Genomic DNA, 22,157 nt, shown 5'->3' with positions numbered 1-22,157 from the left:
AATATTCAGGGCTTCTGTGACCAATGCAGAGCCTCCTCATTAACAAATACCATGGAACCCCTCAGCGCTGTTCCCATGGTGATAAAGTTTTACCATCCTGTGTCAGTATCATGGTGAGGGAACAGTCCAATGGAAGAGTCTTCCTCCTCCGTCACTACAGAGAGAATCGGTCCCTTATACTATATGATTGAACTAGGTCATTTAACTGTGAGGCGGCCAGGACTTTATAGAGGATTGTAATACAGATCATTTAGTTTAACTCCTGGAGGTCCAGTAGGATAGGGAGAGTTTTAGATCAGTGGTTTAGTGAGAAGCTGAACCCCATTCCATTACCCTACATTTAACTGTTGGGGATCCTGTACTGTGGGTTTCTATGGCTATAAGAATGAGGTTAGTTCCAACCAGAAACACAGACAGATGAATTTCACCACAATACCCTATGTGTACTCTTTTAATAGAAGGGATTATATACAAACATAATCTATTAATATGTAAAAAACCAACCCCAACCAGCCTTTTAGGATAAGTTGTTACATACAGTACGTACGTTTCTAAATGTGCCCACAAAGAAAGGGAGAGTGTGTTTAGTTGACATGATGGCTTTCATTTGTAATTTCCTGGCTCTGTTCATCCGACTGACACACATCCTAATCCTCTTTAGGCTATGGAGGCTGGGAGTGTCGCAGACTGGGAGCATCACTGGGTCAGTTATACTTCCTGAATTCTCCCGACCCTTCAAAACGAGGGAAGGGAAAGGAGAGGGAAAGGGTGATACCAGGTCAGTTGTACAACTGAATGCATTCAACTGAAATGTGTCTTCCGCATTTAACCCAACCCCTCTGAATCAGGACAGTGGACTGGCTTGCATGGCAGTGCATCAGCATTATGTCCCTTGCCCCGTTGTGTTTTGTAAGTGTCTGGCACGTTTCAGTGTCTGGCACGTTTCAGATTAATCTGGGTGAGTTTGTTCTACTGGGTGTAACTCTTTATAGAAGCGTTCATGTCATGTTATTCAGATGGATTTTGACATGTGCATGCTATGCCACAGTAAGGTGTTTTATTTGATCCATAGCCAGCTTTTTTATTTACCCTGTTTCTATAATTGTAATATATTATATTTATTTGTATCCACCTATATTTTAGTTGTTACTGTTTTCTGTCATGGCATTTTCTAACACCTCCAATCTCTCCTGTCATCTAAACGCACATCAACTGTTTGGATTTTGTCCAAAGAGCATTAATTTTTCAGAGATATTCTAACAGTTAACCAATAGCCTGTTGTCTCTATGTAGCCTACCATTATCTTAAATTACAACTTATCTGTTAGTTTGTCTGTCAGTACACCTGTATATCTGTCATCTCTAATGATGTGAACTATGATGCGTTATAAAGGTTTTGTATAATTTCAGCCAGTAGTTTTGAAAGTAGTGCTCAAGAGCAGAAATGGGTCACCAAAAATAGTGCATATCTCAAAATCCATCTGAATATCATGACATGAAAGCTTCTATAGAGAGTCACATCGAGTAGAACAACATTTTTCCGCTCAATCTCTTTAATACACCTCTTCACTAACCAGCAGCTGGGGAGAGCATGCAGATTTCCAAGAGGCAGCCTATCAGAGAGCAGAGCTCACTACTCTACAGCACATATCTGCCTCTCTGTTAGTGAGGCTGTGGCTGCCTGCATGCGCTGGAATCCATGCCTTCCCAGCAGAAGCATTACAACTGTCAAACTGTAATCATCAGTGATGTTTGCAGCCTTATGAATTAATACTGTGTAGGCTAAACATTCTGCTCTGAGATTACCTTCATATTAAGGATGGGTTTAATTTTACCCACGGCAGCCGTTTGACTAGATTAGGGGTCATTTGTCAACAGCGTGGGATCATTTAAGGATCGTTTACTATAAGCATGTGAAGAGATTAACAGAGAGAGAGAGAGAGGGGGCTTATGACTCTCCCAATGCAGACCGCACTGCAAGGCACAGAACAGCATGACAGAGTGCACACGTGGAATTGACTCTCAGCTAACGAACTACAGTCTATCTAACTAAGGAGCTGGGCTTTGTCTTAAAATACTTTTTTCTTGTAGGCGACAGACAGCTCAGCTTTTGTGTCCAGTCAATGCTTGGCACTCAGCCTACAGAGATCACCCAGAGAGTTTGATTACCAACTGGATTGACTGACTGACAGAAGTGTTTGAGAGAGAGAGGAGCAAGCCGGAGGGATATACAAGACGCCCTGGAGTATCTGACCGGAACTCTTCTCGGCAGTGGAAAGATGACATCCAAGTCATCCAGGCAGGGCAGACCCTCATCGGCAGGGTCCAAGCAGCCCTCTCAGAGGAAGGAGTGCCCAGCGGGTAACCGCTCCTGTATGCTGCGGGTCGGGGAGAGGCTGATGAGGGCTGGGAGTGAGGGAAACCTACATGTTGTGAGACCCAGACCTGCCCAGCAGACACCACTGGAGGAGAGACACCAAAAGTCAGTCTCCATCACAGCCAAAGGTAGGAACTCTTAAAGGTCCAATGCAGCTGTTTTTATTTCAATATCAAATTTCTGGCTAACAATTGTGATACCTTACTGTGATTATTTTCAACTAAAATGGTCAAAAAAAAAAAAAAATAGCTTCTTAGCAAAGAGCATTTTCTCAAGAAAGAATTTTGTTGGACTGTCTGGGAATGGTCTGAGTAAGGAGGGGAAAACGAATTGGCAAAAAGGGTTTGGAACTCTCTTACTTATTGGTCTATTAACTCATTTACCACCTGGTGATGTCACCATGGAGGCTAAAACTCCATCCCACCAAAACAGGCTGAAATTTCAGGCGGTCTTTTCAAACAGCTATTATACATATATATATAAAACACAGGAAAAATCAAGTCTTTGACTGCACTGGTCCTTTAATGTCTCTAGGCTTACACTGAGTATACCAAACATTAGGAACACCTTCCTAATATTGAGTTGCCCCTTTTTGCCCTCAGCCTCAATTCGTCGGGGCATGGACTCTACAAGGTGTCGAAAGCGTTCCACAGGAATGCTGGCCCATGTTGACTCCAATGCTTCCCACAGTTGTGTCAAGTTGGCTGGATGTCCTTTGGGTGGTGGACCATTCTTGATACACACAGGAAACTGCCTAGCGTGAAAAACCCAACAGCTTTCTGATTCTTGACACAAACTGGTGCGCCTGTCACCTACTACCGTACTCCGTTCAAAGGCACGTACATTTTTTATCTTGCCCATTTACCCTCTGAATGGCACACATACACAATCCATGTCTCAATTGTCTCAAGGCTTATAAATCCATATTTAACTTGTCTCCTCCCCTTCATCTACAATGATTGAAGTGGATTTAACAAGTGACATCAATAAGGGATCATCGCTGTCACCTGGATTCACCTGGTCAGTCTATGTCATGGAAAGAGCAGGTGTTCTTAATGTTTTGTATACTCAGTGTATAGTCTAAGGCACTCACTGCTGGACTGCAAGCCTTTAGTGGAAGTTTACTAACTCTTTGTTTTCTGTTGCTGTACTGTATGAGTCATAGGATACTGTATTGAAGTTCTGTAAAAGTTTCACTGCACCGCAAATTAATAATAGATCTGATGATGTAGTCAGTGTTACAGTGCTACTGTAGCCGACAGTACATGACTCTGTGCCGTAGCAGTCATACACTCTCACACTCTCAAGTCCCCCCCCCCCCCCCATTTCACGCACGCATGCAGACACAAACACACCCACCCACACACACACACACACACACACACACACACACACACACACACACACACACACACACACACACACAATTACTGTACAGTGTGCGGAGAGCTTAGATCACCCTGTCAGAGGGTCATTTTGTATTGTCATGCATTCCTGGGTGAAGCACATGAGTCTGGTCATATTGTTCTGTCTAGGCCCCCTCAGCGGCCAGTGGATTAAGCCTGGGGTCAACCCTTGTAGCTCTCATTGTGCTGATGAGTTACATTCCCCCTCTTATCATCACATTCCCTTTCAGTGAAGTTGAGTTAATCTCCTGCCCCGGTTCAAAAGCAACTGCTGCTGTAGACCGTCTGATTGCAAATTTAATTTGACTTTGCCAACTCTGCAGCTGGAATCTGTCGCAAAGAGAAAAAGCATTTCTCACACTATCCAGGGTACAAATGAGGGTTGGAGAGAATTCAACTCACAGGTGCATGTGGCCTCTTCAGACCAGTAGAAGTATAAAATGTCCTTTTGCTTTCCTCTTTCCCTTTTATTTATTTTCCTTTTCTTTGTAGCTTTTTATTGGGATGTTTTTAGTCAAGCGCGATGTTCCAGAAACATTCTAACAAATTCAAAGGAAAATTTGCTCAATGTCATAATTCAGCATTTAAGGAACTTCCTCTTGGAGTTCTGAAAACATTGCTAGACTTCCAAGCCCAGTTCTCAGTATATTTTACAGGTGAATTTCATTCTGGCTTCATGCCTGAATGGAGAGGCTACACCCCAGGTTCCCTAGGTCTAGACGAACAATGGCTGCAATACATGGCCTATAACTAACAGATGATGTTTGTTGTGGCCGTCTATCTGTCGTCTGCTGCTGCCAGTGGCAGACTTAACACCAGCGGCTCCATGTATTCGGAGAAAGATCTGAACACTAATCCTCTGGTCTCCTCTCGGGACATGATACAAGACTGTTGCGCTAAACTACCCTTAAACCAGTGGTATTCAAACTTTTTCAGTTGGGACTCCATTTTTTCAGCCAGAATTTCTGGGGACCCCATTTTTTCCCCAATACTTTTTTGCGACCCCACCCCGCTCCAAGTCTAATGACACAACCTTAAAATCGGTACATTTTGATTTTTACATCAACCAATAAATACAGTGGGGGAAAAAAGTATTTAGTCAGCCACCAATTGTGAAAGTTCTCCCACTTAAAAAGATGAGAGAGGCCTGTAATTTTCATCATAGGTACACGTCAACTATGACAGACAAATTGAGGGGGGAAAATCCAAAAAATCACATTGTAGGATTTTTAATGAATTTATTTGCAAATTATGGTGGAAAATAAGTATTTGGTCACCTACAAACAAGCAAGATTTCTGGCTCTCACAGACCTGTAATTTCTTCTTTAAGAGGCTCCTCTGTCCTCCACTCGTTACCTGTATTAATGGCACCTGTTTGAACTTGTTATCAGTATAAAAGACACCTGTCCACAACCTCAAACAGTCACACTCCAAACTCCACTATGGCCAAGACCAAAGAGCTGTCAAAGGACACCAGAAACAAAATTGTAGACCTGCACCAGGCTGGGAAGACTGAATCTGCAATAGGTAAGCAGCTTGGTTTGAAGAAATCAACTGTGGGAGCAATTATTAGGAAATGGAAGACATACAAGACCACTGATAATCTCCCTCGATCTGGGGCTCCACGCAAGATCTCACCCCGTGGGGTCAAAATGATCACAAGAACGGTGAGCAAAAATCCCAAAACCACACGGGGGGACCTAGTGAATGACCTGCAGAGAGCTGGGACCAAAGTAACAAAGCCTACCATCAGTAACATACTACGCCGCCAGGGACTCAAATCCTGCAGTGCGAGACGTGTCCCCCTGCTTAAGCCAGTACATGTCCAGGCCCGTCTGAAGTTAGCTAGAGTGCATTTGGATGATCCAGAAGAGGATTGGGAGAATGTCATATGGTCAGATGAAACCAAAATATAACTTTTTGGTAAAAACTCAACTCGTCGTGTTTGGAGGACAAAGAATGCTGAGTTGCATCCAAAGAACACCATACCTACCGTGAAGCATGGGGGTGGAAACATCATGCTTTGGGGCTGTTTTTCTGCAAAGGGACCAGGACGACTGATCCGTGTAAAGGAAAGAATGAATGGGGCCATGTATCGTGAGATTTTGAGTGAAAACCTCCTTCCATCAGCAAGGGCATTGAAGATGAAATGTGGCTGGGTCTTTCAGCATGACAATGATCCCAAACACACCGCCCGGGCAACGAAGGAGTGGCTTCGTAAGAAGCATTTCAAGGTCCTGGAGTGGCCTAGCCAGTCTCCAGATCTCAACCCCATAGAAAATCTTTGGAGGGAGTTGAAAGTCTGTGTTGCCCAGCGACAGCCCCAAAACATCACTGCTCTATAGGAGATCGGCATGGAGGAATGGGCCAAAATACCAGCAACAGTGTGTGAAAACCTTGTGAAGACTTACAGAAAACATTTGACCTGTGTCATTGCCAACAAAGGGTGTATAATAAAGTATTGAGAAACTTTTATTATTGACCAAATACTTATTTTCCACCATAATTTGCTAATAAATTCATTAAAAATCCTACAATGTGATTTTCTGGATTTTTTTCCCTAATTTTGTCTGTCATAGTTGACGTGTACCTATGATGAAAATTACAGGCCTCTCTCATCTTTTTAAGTGGGAGAACTTGCACAATTGGTGGCTGACTAAATACTTTTTTTCCCCACTGTACATTTCCGCAATAAAATGGTATCTTTCAAATTATATTTCTCAAAACGTTTGTATATTGTCCCATACAATAATCTATCTGTACTGTTATTTTTATTTTTTTACATTTTTGCAACCCCACTGCAGTTCCACCGACTTTGAATACCACTGCCTTAAATCATTCTATTTTTGAAATGTCTTCCCTTTCTCCTTACATTGTGATAAACTCTCTTTCTCACACTGAGCCCTCTGCTTAAATATTCTCACACATCTTCTCACACTTGCTGTGACATGCAAATGACATACAGTAGAGTTAAAATACAATACAATACAATAGAATACAATAGAATGGTCTTCTATCATGAGTGATAGTAATTTTGCAATTTAGTTTGGAGTAAATAACCTGTTGAGTTTTCATGTGTGTATGATTAATATTTAGATGTTTCACAGTTATTAGAGTTAGCATAGAGTGCAATTGTATCTCTAAACGGTGGCTTGAGGCTCGTACCTGCCCACATCTAATCGTTTGTTTGGCCTCAACACTCACAGTAATCTGTGAATGACGTACATAATCATAGCTACCGTTTTCACTTTTCATCTAAATGTTTTGGCGCGTCACAAAGACTTGCAGTGGACACCGTCTGGTGGTAATCATCCCTGCAGTTCAAGCATATGTTTCTGGTGTCAGAAAGGGGGGCTTAAGTGAATCTCTAAACCACAAGATGACCCAAACCTGTGGTATTAAAGCAAAGACAGATCTCAACACGCTTTCTCAGGTGTCAGCTTCAAAGTGATGCCCATTTTTTAGATAAAGATAATGCTGTCTTTATCAACACCTTGTTTCCAAAGATAGAGATGGGTTTCTAAGTGTTGACATGTGTGTTGAAAGTTTATGCTTTTAAACAGCAACATTCAGTTGGCTAGATTAAATTGATGACCAAATCTGATGGTATCGCTATCAGAATAATGATCCACTGAAATGTGTAAACCTTGTGAAATTGGACCCAAATGCTCTCTGTCAATGGTAACATGAAGACCGTTTGTCATGATGTGGAGTCGAAATGGATTCAGGATGTGAATAATATTTTCTCCAAGTCATTACGTTGTATACGTTGTATTACCCCCAAAAAATGTATCTGTGCCTAATTAGACATAACAGACCTTTTTCATTTTGACTAAGTCACTTCATTTTCAGTTCTCTAACCCTTGTGAGTGTGCTTCCAAAATTGTTCAAAATTGTCTTTGCAGGCAGCAGCCTAGCACGCAGACCCTGATTTGCTCTGACAGCCGCGTGATTTCAGATCATACTGAAGTCCGCCCCATCCCGTCAGTCCCAACCCCCACCTCCCACCGCTACAGCCTCTACACTACAGGCCCAATGACATTTGTCTTTTTTTATAGCCACAAACTGTGATGCATGCTTCGATGAACACAACACAACATCTGAAACAGCTGCTCAGTTGATTTAGACTTCATGTTGATCCCTAGTTGAGAATGATTTAGGTGATACTGGCATGACATTGTTATTTCTGTGGCTTTGGTTTAGTCTTGGGATGAGATGCATACAGATGACATCATCAAGGCCAGTGTCCCCATAAACAATATAAATAATTCCTGCTCTCCCATTCAGAAAACCATCTCCAACTCTCCAAATTACTCACTTATAACTGTAACTATGCCTCCTCTCTTCCAAGTTGATGGTTGACGCAGATATGTACCTATTTAACTTGAAAACACCCCTTTAGAATGACAGTTTTTATTGGTGTTTGTTTTTCTTTCCTCTGGTAGATTGACAGGCCAATAGAGGAGCATACACACAGCCTTTCATTATCTGTAGCTATATGTTATGGCTAATCGAGCCATCCTGACCCCCCTCTCTCTTGGTGTCCATAACCTCTTACAGTATGTAAGGGAATTATTGTTCAGTGCTTTCATTGTTGTTGTAAAGTTTTGTTGCACACCACATGCTTGACAGCCCCCACCAAGCCAGTTATTGAAAACACTCCCCCGCACATTAGCGCTGGGAGCATAATGTAAGATCTAAATCATGCAACAAGGGTGACTAAGCTAGGGGGAGAAGACGTAAGCGCATTCTGTATGAGCTGATGCTAATAACCCATTAAATTAGTGTACCCTAAAGCCATGTTGGGGTAAGTTCAAACAAGGTTACTGAAACTATTGTAATTCACCTAATCCTTGTGATAGCATGCCAAATTACCCTATATCCAACAAAAGCACAGAAAAAGAAGAACATTCATTTTGAAACTGTGGTTGGCGAAGTTAATAAAAGCTGATATTGAGCATAATCGGGAATGTCTTATTATTAAACAGTACATGATCAGTTCAGACTCTTATTCTATTTCTAATACCCTGAACCAAGCAACAGGTTGATGTCATGTGAGGCAGCTATTATTGTGAAAGTCTATCTGTGTTTATTAGGTGTTTTATTGCTACAGTATGCCAACAGTGTTATATATAGGCTTAGTAGGCTATAGGCTATATACACTACCAGTCAAACGTTTGGACACACCTACTCTTTCAAGGGTTTTTCTTTATTTGTACTATTTTCTACATTGTAGAATAGTAGTGAAGACATCAAAACTATCAAATAACTCATATGGAATCATGTAGTAAACAAAAAAGTGTTAAACAAATCAAAATATATTTTATATTTGAGATTCTTCAAATAGCCACCCTTTAATAAATAATAATAAATAATAATATGCCATTTAGCAGACGCTTTTATCCAAAGCGACTTACAGTCATGCGTGCATACATTTTTGTGTATGGGTGGTCCCGGGGATCGAACCCACTACCTTGGCGTTACAAGCGCCGTGCTCTACCAGCTGAGCTACAGACTACTTTGCCTTGATGACAGCTTTGCACACTCTTGCATTCTCTCAACCAGCTTCATGAGGTAGTCACCTGGAATGCATTTCAATTAACAGCTGTAGGTGTGTTGGGTCATTGTCCTGTTGAAAAACAAATGATAGTCCTACTAAGCCCAAACCAGATGGGATGGCGTATCGCTGCAGAATGCTGTGGCAGCCATGCTGGTTAAGTGTGCCTTGAATTCTAAATAAATCACAGACAGTGTCTCCAGCAAACCACCCCCACACCATAACACCTCCTCCTCCATGAGTTACGGTGGGAAATACACATGCGGAGATCATCCGTTCACCCACACCGCGTCTCATAAAGCCACAGCGGTTGGAACCAAAAATCTCAAATTTGGACTCCAGACCAAAGGACACATTTTCACCGGTCTAATGTCCATTGCTCGTGTTTCTTGGCCCAAGCAAGTCTCTTATTATTATTGGTGTCCTTTAGTAGTGGTTTCTTTGCAGCAATTCGACCATGAAGGCCTGATTCACACAGTCTCCTCTGAACAGTTGATGTTGAGATGTGTCTGTTACTTAAACTCTGTGAAGCATTTATTTGGGCTGCAATTTCTGAGGTTGGTAACTCTAATGAACTTATCCTCTGCAGCAGAGGTAGCTCTGGGTCTTCCATTCCTTTGGTGGTCCTCATGAGAGCCAGTTTCATCATATCGCTTGATGGTTTTTGCGACTGCACTCGAAGAAACTTTAAAAGTTCTTGAAATGTTCCGTATTGACTGACCTTCATGTCTTAAAGTAATGATGGACTGTTGTTTCTCTTTGCTTATTTGAGCTGTTCTTGCCATAATATGGACTTGGTCTTTTACCAAATAGGGCTATCTTCTGTATACAACTGATTGGCTCAAACGCATTAAGAAGAAAATAAATTCCACAAATTAACTTTTAAGAAGGCACACCTGTTAATTGTAATGCATTCCAGGTGACTACCTCATGAAGCTGGTTGAGAGAATGCAAGAGTGTGCAAAGCTGTCATCAAGGCGAAGGGTGGCTATTTGAAGAATCTCAAATATAAAATATATTTTGATTTGTTTAACACTTTTTAGTTTGCTATATGACTCCATACGTGTTATTTCATAGTTTTGATGTCTTCACTATTATTCTACAATGAAAAAATAGTAAAAATCAAGAAAAACCCTTGAATGAGTAGGTGTATCCAAACTTCTAACTGGTAGTGTATATATATATATTTTTTCAATGTAACCTTTATTTAACTAGTCATGTCAGTTAAGAACAAATTCTTATTTACCATGACAGCCTACCCCCCTTCCCCTAACCCGGACGATGCTGGGCCAATTGTGCGCCGCCCTATGGGACTCCTGATCACGGCCGGTTGAGAAACAGCCCCGGATCAAACCAGGGTTTGCAGTGACTCTAGCACTAAGATGCAGTGTCTTAGACCGCCGCGCCACTCGGGAGCCCACTATATCAGGCAGCACATAAATACCACCCTCTCGACATCTTTGAAAACTGACTGAAGGGTCAAGTTTATGACTTTGAACACAAGTTTTGATTTAAAGTGGGTGTGGCGTACCTCCCCATATCGTTACATGAGATGGATACGGGGATAGGTTTTTTATAAAATTGTTGGGAAATCTAGATAATTAAAAGATAAGTGCATTTTCAGTGCCAGCTCTTAACACACACGCCAACGTCCTTCAGGAGTTAACTTGTGTTATGAAGTCAGTGATCAGGAGGGCTGTATTCTTGATAGAGCTAGGCAGTGTTCCAAATGGCACCCTATTCCCTACATAGTGCACTACTTTGACCAGATCCCTATAGGCCCATTTGCGATGTATAACTAATGAATGAGGGGTCTGAATAGGATGGCATTGTAGCCTTCGAAGCAGACAGAAGGGGAGAGTAAAACATTACTACAGTATTGCTTTGCTCTCCCAGGACTCTTTCACAATCGTCTCATAAGGTTTTTAATTTTCGAGCTCATGGGGGCATATGAAACCTTGTCACATGCCATTTCATAGCATATTTTCAAGGCTGAATGTCTCAGCCTTCAGACTTAGTGAAGTGCATCATATTAAAAACAAAAATAGCAACAATATGTAGTCTTCCTCCTCTAGACCAGACACTTTTATCACCCCCTCCAACTCTGTCTGTCTGTGGAGTTAAGCCCTTACACCCTCTAATGTTTAGAGTGCTTTTACATTTTTACCTTGGATCTATTTAGTTCGGAAGTCCATATTTGTGAGTGAAGTGTCCATTTGTTTCTGTCCTGGAATATGACATGCTAGTCAATGATAAAGACATTGAGAGTTACTTTTACAAAATCAGTATACTTCTGGCCCACCAATAGGGGTCTTTTGCCATAGCAAACCATCTCAGATTGTGCAGGGGGGCCCACAGGCTCTGGGGGCCCCCACCCCATGGTTTGCCAGTGCTGTGATAAAACATTGCGTAAAATAATAAATTTGAATAATTTATCTGCACTGTATGTTTGTTAGCCAGCTAGCCAGGGAGTTTTAGAGGAATGATTCCATACATTTTTCTAATTACAGTTGAAGTCGGATACATTTAAACTCAGTTTTTCACAATTCTTGACATTTAATCCTAGTAAAAATTCCCTGTCTTAGGTCTGTTAGGATCACCACTTTATTTTAAGAATGTGAAATGTCAGAATAATAGTAGAGAGAATGATTTATTTCAGATTTTATTTATTTCATTACATTTCCAGCGGGTCAGAAGTTTACATACACTCATTTAGTATTTGGTAGCATTGACTTTAAATTGTTTAACTTGGGTCAAACGTTTCGGGTAGCCTTCCACAAGCTTCCCACAATAAGTTGGGTGAAATTTGGCCCATTCCTCCTGACAGAACTGGTGTAACTGAGTCAGGTTTGTAGGCCTCCTTGCTCGCACACGCTTTTTCAGTTCTGCCCACAAATGTTCTATAGGTTTGAGGTCAGGGCTTTGTGATGGCCACTCCAATACCTTGACTTTGTTGTCCTTAAGCCATTTTGCCACAACTTTGGAAGTATGCTTGGGGTCATTGTCCATTTGGAAGACCCATTTGCGACCAAGCTTTAACTTCCTGACTGATGTCTTGAGATGTTGCTTCAATATTTCCACATAATTTTCCTTTCTCATGATGCCATCTATTTTGTGAAGTGCACCAGTCCCTCCTGCAGCAAAGCACCCCCACAGCATGATGCTGCCACTCCCATGCTTCACGGTTGGGATGGTGTTCTTCGGCTTGCAAGAAACCCCCTTTTTCCTCAAAACATAACGATGGTCATAATAGCCAAACAGTTCTATTTTTGTTTCATCCGACCAGAGGACATTTCTCCAAAAAGTAAGACCTTTGTCCCCATGTGCAGTTGCAAACCGTAGTCTGGCTTTTTTATGGCGGTTTTGGAGCAGTGGCTTCTTCCTTGCTGAGCGGCCTTTCAGGTTATGTCGATATAGGACTCGTTTTACTGTGGATATAGATACTTTTGTACCTGTTTCCTCCAGCATCTTCACAAGGTCCTTTGCTGTTGTTCTGGGATTGATTTGCACTTTTCACACCAAAGTACGTTCATCTCTAGGAGACAGAACGCATCTCCTTCCTGAGCGGTATGACGCTGCGTGGTCCCATGGTGTTTATACTTGCATACTATTGTTTGTACAGATGAACGTGGTACCTTCAAGCGTTTGGAAATTACTCCCAAGGATGAACCAGACTTGTGGAGGTCTACAATTATTTTTCTGAGGTCTTGGCTGATTTATTTTGATATTCCCATGATGTCAAGCAAAGAGGCACTGAGTTTGATGGTAGGCCTTGAAATACATCCACAGGTACACCTCCAATTACATTTACATTTTAGTCATTTAGCAGACGCTCTTATCCAGAGCGACTTACAGTTAGTGAATACATATTTTTTTATACTGGCCCCCCCGTGGGAATCGAACCCACAACCCTGGCGTTGCAAACGCCATGCTTATCAACTGAGCTACATCCCTGCCGGCCATTCCCTCCCCTACCCTGGACGACGCTGGGCCAATTGTGCGCCGCCCATGAGTCTCCCGGTCGCGGCCGGCTGCGACAGAGCCTGGATTCGAACCAGGATCTCTAGTGGCACAGTTAGCACTGCGATGCAGTGCCTTAGACCACTGTGCCACTCAGGAGTAAGTCAAATTATGTCAATTAGCCTATCAGAAGCTTCTAAAGCCATGACATCATTTTCTGGACTTTTCCAAGCTGTTTAAAGGCACAGTCAACTTAGTGTATGTAAACTTCTGACCCACTGGAATTGTGATACAGTGAATTATAAGTGAAATAATCTGTCATTAAACAATTGTTGGAAAAATTACTTGTGTCATGCACAAAGTAGATGTCCTAACCGACTTGCCAAAACTATAGTTTGTTAACAAAATATTTGTGGAGTGGTTGAAAAACGAGTTTTAATGACTCCAACCTAAGTGTATATAAACTTCCGACTTCAACTGTAACTGCCAATATGCCAACATTCCATTTAAACAATGCAGTCAATCCACAACCATACACTGGCTGAAATCAGTAGATGATAGTACTTAGACAAGTTGTAAATGCAGCAAGTACTGATATTGTATCATATAATAGCACTCTCAGCTTTCCAAGAAAACTAAAATGTTTAAATGTATGGTCTGTTTGCATATATTTTAGAGGCTATTTATACAGAAAATGTGTATAAAACCCGTATAAACTGTATTTATGATTATATGACAATATTTCAGGTTGACAGTAATTATATTTAACAATTTCTGATATATCACATGCTTTTGTTTTATTATCCTGCATAAGTAAAATCCGGATTATGCCTCTACTGCCATTCATTCCAATGAGACTGGTTTGGATTTCTCCCTGACCAATATGGCTCCCATTTTCACCCCATTCTGGAACTTCGAGGCAAAAATCTGAGGGGGCACAAAGTACATGAGGATGGCGGGGGGATGATCTGGAGGGGGGATGGCCCCCCCGACCGTAAATTGGAGACTTAAACCCCTGAAACAGCTTTTTAATGCAATCTAGAGCCATAATCATTATGCTTAATTATACGTATTTTTTTTTTATGTCAATTTTTCTGCATATCTAAGCATACCTTTTGAGCTGTCTGTAAGAAACTAAATATGCTTCTCTGCATCTCTGCTAAAATCTGGGTAAAAGATTGAAAGGAATGTGAGTCTTATTCAGTACATTTAGATATTGCTTGCTTTTCTAAAGTCTACCAACCTTGCCAGCAGGCATGCCAGCTAAGATAGTTAGAGAAGCTAGCTATTCTAACTTGATGGATAGCCTGAAATGACTTATTTTTACCGTTATTTTACCAGTAAATTGACTGAGAACACATTGTCATTTACAGCAACAACCTGGGGAAGCCAATTGGAAGCTGAGGATGATTAGGTGTCCATGATGGTATGAGGGCCAGATTGGAAATTTAGCCAGGACACCGGGGTTAACACCCCTACTCTTACGATAAGTGCCATGGGATCTTTAGTGACCACAGAGAGTCAGGTCACCCGTTTAAATTCCCATCCATAATATGTTTTACAGGCTTCTTGGTAGCTGGTTATGAGATTGGGAGATTGGGAACCTGTCTGGGCTAGCTAAAGCTAACTTCATAAAACTGCTAGGTGGCTAGTAGTATTACAGAGAAACAACAACAACCAAATTAAATTAAATAAAAACAAATATTCTTTAAACATGACAAATCTGAGGGGACACGAGCCTCTAAGCCCCCTATGGGCATGACGCCTCTGCTTCGAGGGTTTATGACATAGCCCCTCTAGTATGCTCAGGCCTTGCAGGGGCCCCGCGAAACTGCGGTACTCCACTGGCATTGACATGCAATTCTCAGAATCTTCATGGTTGTCCCACTCTCCTAATCTCTACCCTGCGATAAGAATACAAAAACCCATCCAGAAAAAAATCCTCCTTGTAACCATAATGACTTTTTCCAGCATTGTACAAAGCGATATGTAGTTGAAGCTGAAGCATTCACTTGCTGGCTGTGTAGTCAGTGAACCAATGCAACATGGCAGACCAGAGATCCACCTTCGGGGCAGAAGTGAACTAGATCAATCAGCTCAGCTTTGTCAAAAGGAGAGCGAGAGACTAGGCTTCCTCTCCTCTTCTCGGCTCTATCCTCTGCTTCCCTTACATCTGTCTCTCTCTCTCTCTCTCTCTCTCTCTCTCTCTCTCTCTCTCTCTCTCTCTCTCTCTCTCTCTCTCTATCTCCACTTGTGTGGACTGTCACACAGTAGACCTTAAGTGACACATTCACTTGGCAGGCTTTTCATGTTGAATCAATTCAACTGCTGAACAAAATGTGTCCGTTTTTTTATTTTTTTTTAGGGGGGGGGGGGACCGAAACATTAAACTGTATAGCTGCCATATACAGAATGTGTTGGCCTAAATGTCAAATGTTCTGCTACAGGAGAATGAAATATTATTTATGAACATGTAGGCTACATTTCCAATCATCATAATGATGTGATTATATTAATTTGAGCTTTTTTAATAACCTAATACAGTACACCCAAGCCATGAGGTCGAAGGAATTGTCCGTAGAGTTTGTGGGAATGTGTCGAGGCACAGATCTGGGGAAGGGTACCAAAAAAATTCTGCAACATTGAAGGTCCCCAAGAATACAGTGGCCTCCATCATTCTTTAAATGGAAGTAGTTTGGAGCCACCAAGACTCTTCCTAGAGCTGGCCACCCGGCCAAACTGAGCAATCGGGGGAGAAGGTCCTTGGTCAGGGAGGTGACCAAGAACCGTATGGTCACTCTGACAGAGCTCCAGAGTTCCTCTGTGGAGATGGGATAACCTTTCAGAAGGATAATCATCTCTGCAGCACTCCACCAATCAGGCCTTTATGGTAGAGTGGCCAGATGGAAGCCACTCCTCAGTAAAAGGCACAGCCTGCTTGGAGTTTACCAAAAGGCACCTAAAGGACTCAGACAATGAGAAGCAAGATTCTCTGGTCTGATGAAACCAAGATTGAACTCTTTGGCCTGAATGCCAAGCGTCACGTCTGGAGGAAACCTGACACCATCCCTATGGTGAAGCATGGTGGTGGCAGCATCATGCTGTGGTGATGTTTTTCAGCGGCAGGGACTGTGAGACTAGTCAGGATCGAGGGAAAGACGAATGGCGCAAAGTACAGAGAGATCCTTGATGAAAACCTGCTCCAAAGCGCTCAGGACCTCACACTGGGGCGAAGGTTCACCTTCCAACAGGACAATGACCCTAAGCACAAAGCCAAGACAACGCAGGAGTGGCTTCGGGACAAGTCTCTGAATGTCCTTGAATGGCCCAGCCAGAGCCCGGACTTGAACCCGATCGTACATCTCTGGATAGACCTGAAAATAGCTGTGCAGCGATGCTCCCCATGCAACCTGACAGAGCTTGAGAGGATCTGCAGAGAAGAATGGGAGAAACTCCCCAAATACAGGTGTGCCAAGCTTGTAGCATCATACCCAAGAAGGCGTGAGTCTGTAATCACTGCCAAAGGTGCTTCAACAAAGTACTGAGTAAAGGGTCTAAATGCTTATGTAAATGTGATGTATATGTAAATGTTTTTTATTCCTAGAAACCTGTGTGTAGATTGATGACGGAAAAAACAATTGAATACATTTTAGAATAAGGCTGTAACGTAACAAAATGTGGAAAAAGTCAAGGGGTCTGAATACTTTTTGAATGTACTGTATACTTAAGTATCAAAAGTAAAAGTATAAATCATTTCAAATTCCTTATATTAAGCAAACCAGATGGCAAGATTTTCTTGTTTTTTGAATTTACGGATAGCCAGGGGCACACTCCAACACTCAAATATAGTTTACAAACAAAGCATTTGTGTTTAGTGAGTCCGCCAGATCAGAAGAAGTAAGGATGACTAGGGATATTCTCTTGATAAGTGCGTGAATGGGACCATTTTCTCGTCTTGCTAATCATTCAATATGTAACAAGTACTTTTGGATGTCCGGGAAAATGTATGGAGTAAAAAGTATGTTATTTTCTTTAGGAATGTAGTGAAGTAAAAGTAAAAGTTGTCAAAAAAGATAAATAGTAAAGTAAAGTATAGATACCAAAGAAAACGACTTAAGTAGTACTTAAAAGTATTTGTACTTAAGTACCTTACACTACTGCTGATGCTAGATTTTTCTAGTTTGAGTACAAAAACAAAAATGTACTCTTCGCTCTGTAGGAATTAGTCTATATTGAATGCTTGTTTGCATGGCAGGTTCACTTCTAATAGACTATGAATGCTGATTTGAACAAAAGGCCCAAATAGTAATTATTTTCAACGTTTTCATGGAGGAAACTGTTCCAGTTTGGCCATGACAGTGACCTTGACCACAGAGTCCATCTGTGCAGAGGGAACAGAGAGATATTGAGGAAATGAAGACTCAATTATCCACAGACAGACAAATTATGTAAAAAATAAATAAATATGACAAAGAGAAACAGACGGTACATTTATATTATCAGATACATTTGTTAAGTCTTTGACCATCTGGAACATGTTATGTTGTAAAGTTATGTATTTGTTTATTAATTGGTTCAGCCAAGTATTCCCCAACACGCATGCATGGGCTGGAAAAAAAGGTGTCTGGAAAAAGTGAGGACAGCTTTACAATGGAGCTTCCTCAGGAACACACACACACACAAACACACACACACACATTTGACCATAACGTTCCATGTACAAACTTACAGTACAGAAATACCTGAACAGTGTGTGCACTGTCAATGTAGAGTTCATATTGTTTAAGGGAATAGGGTACAAAGGGAATGGAATATCAGTACATCCAACATACTCACTGGAGAGGGAGAAGAGGTAAGGCCATAGCATAATATATTCTCAGTGAAGACTAAATGTTTTTTTCATGATTTTACTTTCTCTGTTGATTTGTCTCTTGCTGCGTGTGGTCTGTGCAGTATTCTTCTGGTGGATGTGTTTTGATACTGTGACTGTCATGTTAGTGAATAATTATCCAATGTGTCATTGAGGAATCACCAGTAAACTGAACCTGAACGAAAGCAGCAGTCAGAGGTTGCTATAGTTATAGAGATACTTAATAATATTCCTGGTATTAGCTGACTAACACCCAGTTTTAGCTTAATTAAACACTCAGTCAAGTGGGGACCGCTAAGCTTAAATATTCAAAGCAGGTTAAATTAAGGGGGGAGGACAAGGTTCTCGAGTGGCATTACTATAGAAACTGTATTACATAGATGGATTACAAACCCATTTCTTATAAACTCATCAATTAGTCAGCAACTTTGATATGCAGAGAAGATGTCTGAACGCTGAAGTGTTTAAGTCTTAAAACAAACACTAAGCATATTTCCTGACAACTATGATTACATATGAGGTCATGATGAACTGTAGGTCTAGGTTATAATCCAGAATTACATATGCATAACTATAGTGTCAGATTATATTAGGCTGTGTGTGGACTTTCTGTATCATATTTTGTTACTTCAAGCAGCTGCACATCGAAGTAATAATAACATGTGAGCTGAGATTTGATACAGCACACACCCCTAGTGAATAACAGGTGAATAACTTGATACCAACTGACCCAGGTTCTGTTTTGGGTTTAGGAGCTACTGTGCACTCAAATGATACAACAGAAAACAAAATAGTCCTGCCTCTTTAACTGGTTATGATGAATCAACAATAACAGGTTTCGTAGCCAAGATAGAAGCACTGGGGAAACCTGGCTGAAATTCTCAACAGCTGTGTACATGTGCATCCCTGCCCGCCCCCCTCCTGAGGAGGCTTCACAGCACATTGCACATGCCAGAATAGGTTCCCTCTCGCCCTCGGCTCCTCTTACCTAATTCCAGGAAAGTAAATAGTCCAGCTTGACTACAACAGGACTCGTACATGGGTCTCTGACCTGCCTACTGTCTCTGCCTCCTGTCTCTGTTTCCTGACGACATGCCTCATGATTTCTTCCTTTATAACCTGAGTATAATAGGAAGTCTTGCTGATTTAAACTCACACACTTGCTTTAGTTGATATCTAACTGGTTGGGTTGAGAATAGAAAAGCTGTGGTATTCTGGTTACAAGCCCAGCTTTCATCTGGAATCAAAGAAGGACCCTCCTTGACCTTAGTGTGTGTCACATGTCACACCTTTTGTTGATGCATTTTTCCTCCATGCGGGGTTGAGGATATCCTCTGGGCTGTGCTGCTTGTATCCCCTTTGTTTAAAAGCTGAAAAGGTGAGGGGACCATTTCTGGACTTGCTCTAGTCTTTGGCTGATTACTGCTTTAGGCCTGCCTGTGTTAGATTGGAGAGATAGCAATCATCTCCCAGTAAACATCACATGCAGATGGGAGTCCGTTTTTCCAGCAGAGCCTTAACCAACGAGGGATGGCTTTCTCGTGGGATAGGCATTGTTTAGAGCAGGAAGGAAATCTATGTTGAACATAACCTATAAGAGTCTTCTCTCTGTGATGCTTTTGTCCCATCATTGAATTCTTTCCTATACAAGATTTGTAATTATACTACAACAGGTATGTTCTTATGACACTGCAGCTTTGTGTAGATCTATGACACTTGTTTCCTGTGACATCATCTCCCCAACAACCCGCGCACACACTCACACACAACGCCCTTCTAGCATAATTCTAGAAGTAATTTTCTGCTTAAGCCGAAATGGCCTTCATCAAAGGCATACCTTTAGGTCCACTTAAAATGTAAACTTGAATGTTTTGCAGCATTCGTTGCCTGAAGTTGTGCTAAATGCTACACAATAATGTGGACAGGACATTAGTAATTAGTCAAGATGAAGTAAACACAGCTTTTGCATGCTCTGAGTAAAGCATTTAAAGCATTTTAAGTATCTTCATAATTTTGTCAAACCTGCCATTTGTACGGAACAGAATATCATAAAATTTTATCTACCGTGCAACATCCTCTCTAGACGTTTCAACAATGCTCATCCTGGTTCCAAAACCAAATGCCTGATGTAGGGCCAGTGTTCGGTTTTTACTCAATCATAAGAATGATATTGGCTATTGATAAGTAGACCTATTGCATGCACATTTTGTCAACTCACAATCAATGAATGTGGCATATCAACCATTGCATATCATAATACTGGACATTAAAACCTCTTAAACGTTAAGTCCGCTATTTAGGTTGGACCGGTTCCGATAAACATGTTTGTGTACAGAGTGCTCTGTGAACAGCACTACATCAATTTCTGTGCACTCCGTGACAGCTCTGGTTGTCCAGCTTTGCATGCCTTTCTCCGCTCTCACCTGAGATGCAGTATGTGAAATCAGACACCTCATTAGCAAAGGGAGAGACAAGCCACATTTTCTGGCCTATCCAGACAAAGGATCGAACTCCCCTGGCTGTGAACCTCGCAGCTCCGCTTACAATATGGCATATAAAATGGGAGACTAGCGATTGCAGCAAACGCTGTCTCATCTCACTGTAATGTTCTCAGATGGATTTAGAGCACTCAACATGAAAAAATACAAAATTATTTTGTAGAATTGAAACAAGACCACTTTCTCTTGGTCACAATGGGACGAAATCACCTCGGGCTTAAAGCTGAAGTTGTAACGAGTCAGCAAGTATTTGAATGGCATCTGTGTGTCACGCTGCAACTAGCTCTCACAGTCTCACATCAGAATTAGACGTTCATCCATCTTTCTCAACCAGCAAACTTTGAAGTTGTTGCAAACGTCACATTTTGAAGTGTTTAAAGTTAAGTTTAGGCATTAACTCCAAATTGTTACGGTTAGGGTTTAGTTTAGGCATTAACTCCGAAATCTTAAGGTTAGGCATTAATTCTGAATGGTTAAGGTAAGGGTTAAGGTTTGGGATAGGCTTAAAGCACTAAAATCTTAAAAACAACTTTCTATCGCTGGATTCAAACTTGCAACCTTTGGAATCAGAGGCATATGCTTACGCCCATCCACCATTCCCGCCCACTATTATCCAAAACCGAACATACTTGAAGCTAATAGTGCTCACTATTGCCCCTAGCGGCCTGTTTCCACTTAATCTCATTTTTACATTTTAGTCATTTATCAGACGCTCTTATCCAGAGCAATTAGGGTTAAGTGCCTTGCTCAAGGTCACATTTAAAGATTTTTCACCTTGTTGGCTCAGGGATTAGAACCAGCAACCTTTTGATTACTGGCTCAACGTTCTTAACCACTAAGCTACCTGCCGCCCAAGCTATCTCCCGACGTCCTCAGACATGGATGGACGTAAAATAAAATAAAATGTTATTGGTTGCATACACATATTTAGCAGATGTTATTGCGGGTGTAGCGAAATCCTTGTGTTCCTAGCTCCAACAGTGCAGTAGTATCTAACAATTCACAACAATACACACAAATCTAAAAGTAAAAGAATGCAATTAAGAAATATATAAATATTAGGATGAGCAATGTCGGAGTTTGTGAGGGTCTTAGGGGTCAAGACAAATTTCTTCAGCCTCCTGAGGTTGAAGAGGAGCTGTTGCGCCTTCCTCACCACACTGTGTGTGTGGGTGGACCATTTCAGATTGTCAGTGATGTGTACGCCAAGGAACTTGAAGCTTTTCACCTTCTCCATTGCGGTCCCATCGATGTGGATGGGTGCATGCGCCCTCTGCTGTCTCCTGATGTCCACGATCATCTCCTTTGTTTTGTTGACGTTGAGGGAGAGGTTATTTTCGATGCACAACTCCGCCAGGGCCCTCACCTCCTCCCTGTAGGCTGTCTCATTATTGTTGGTAATCCTGCCTACTACTGTTGTGTCGTCTGCAAACTTGATGATTGAGTTGGAGGCTTGCATGGCCACGCAGTCATGGGTGAACAGGGAGTAC

At 41.6% G+C, this 22,157-nt stretch overlaps 1 protein-coding gene across 1 annotated transcript in view; it reads left to right on the top strand.

The window, feature by feature from the left end:
- Positions 1–2,278: 2,278 nt before the first annotated feature.
- Positions 2,279–22,157, top strand: part of LOC311146253 (sickle tail protein-like) — a gene marked incomplete at both ends in the record, with an annotated part of 66,279 nt that continues 46,400 nt past the window's right edge. Inside the window, one exon of the mRNA XM_084182754.1 lies at positions 2,279–2,504. Coding sequence (XP_084038880.1) covers positions 2,279–2,504 — 226 coding nt within the window. The remainder of the gene's footprint in view (positions 2,505–22,157) is intronic.

The sequence above is a fragment of the Coregonus lavaretus genome (assembly GCF_964263955.1).
Source record: "Coregonus lavaretus genome assembly, chromosome: 19".
Lineage (NCBI taxonomy): Eukaryota > Metazoa > Chordata > Actinopteri > Salmoniformes > Salmonidae > Coregonus > Coregonus lavaretus.
Note: the sequence above shows the minus strand (reverse complement) of the source record. Positions and strands in the feature narration are given on the sequence as shown.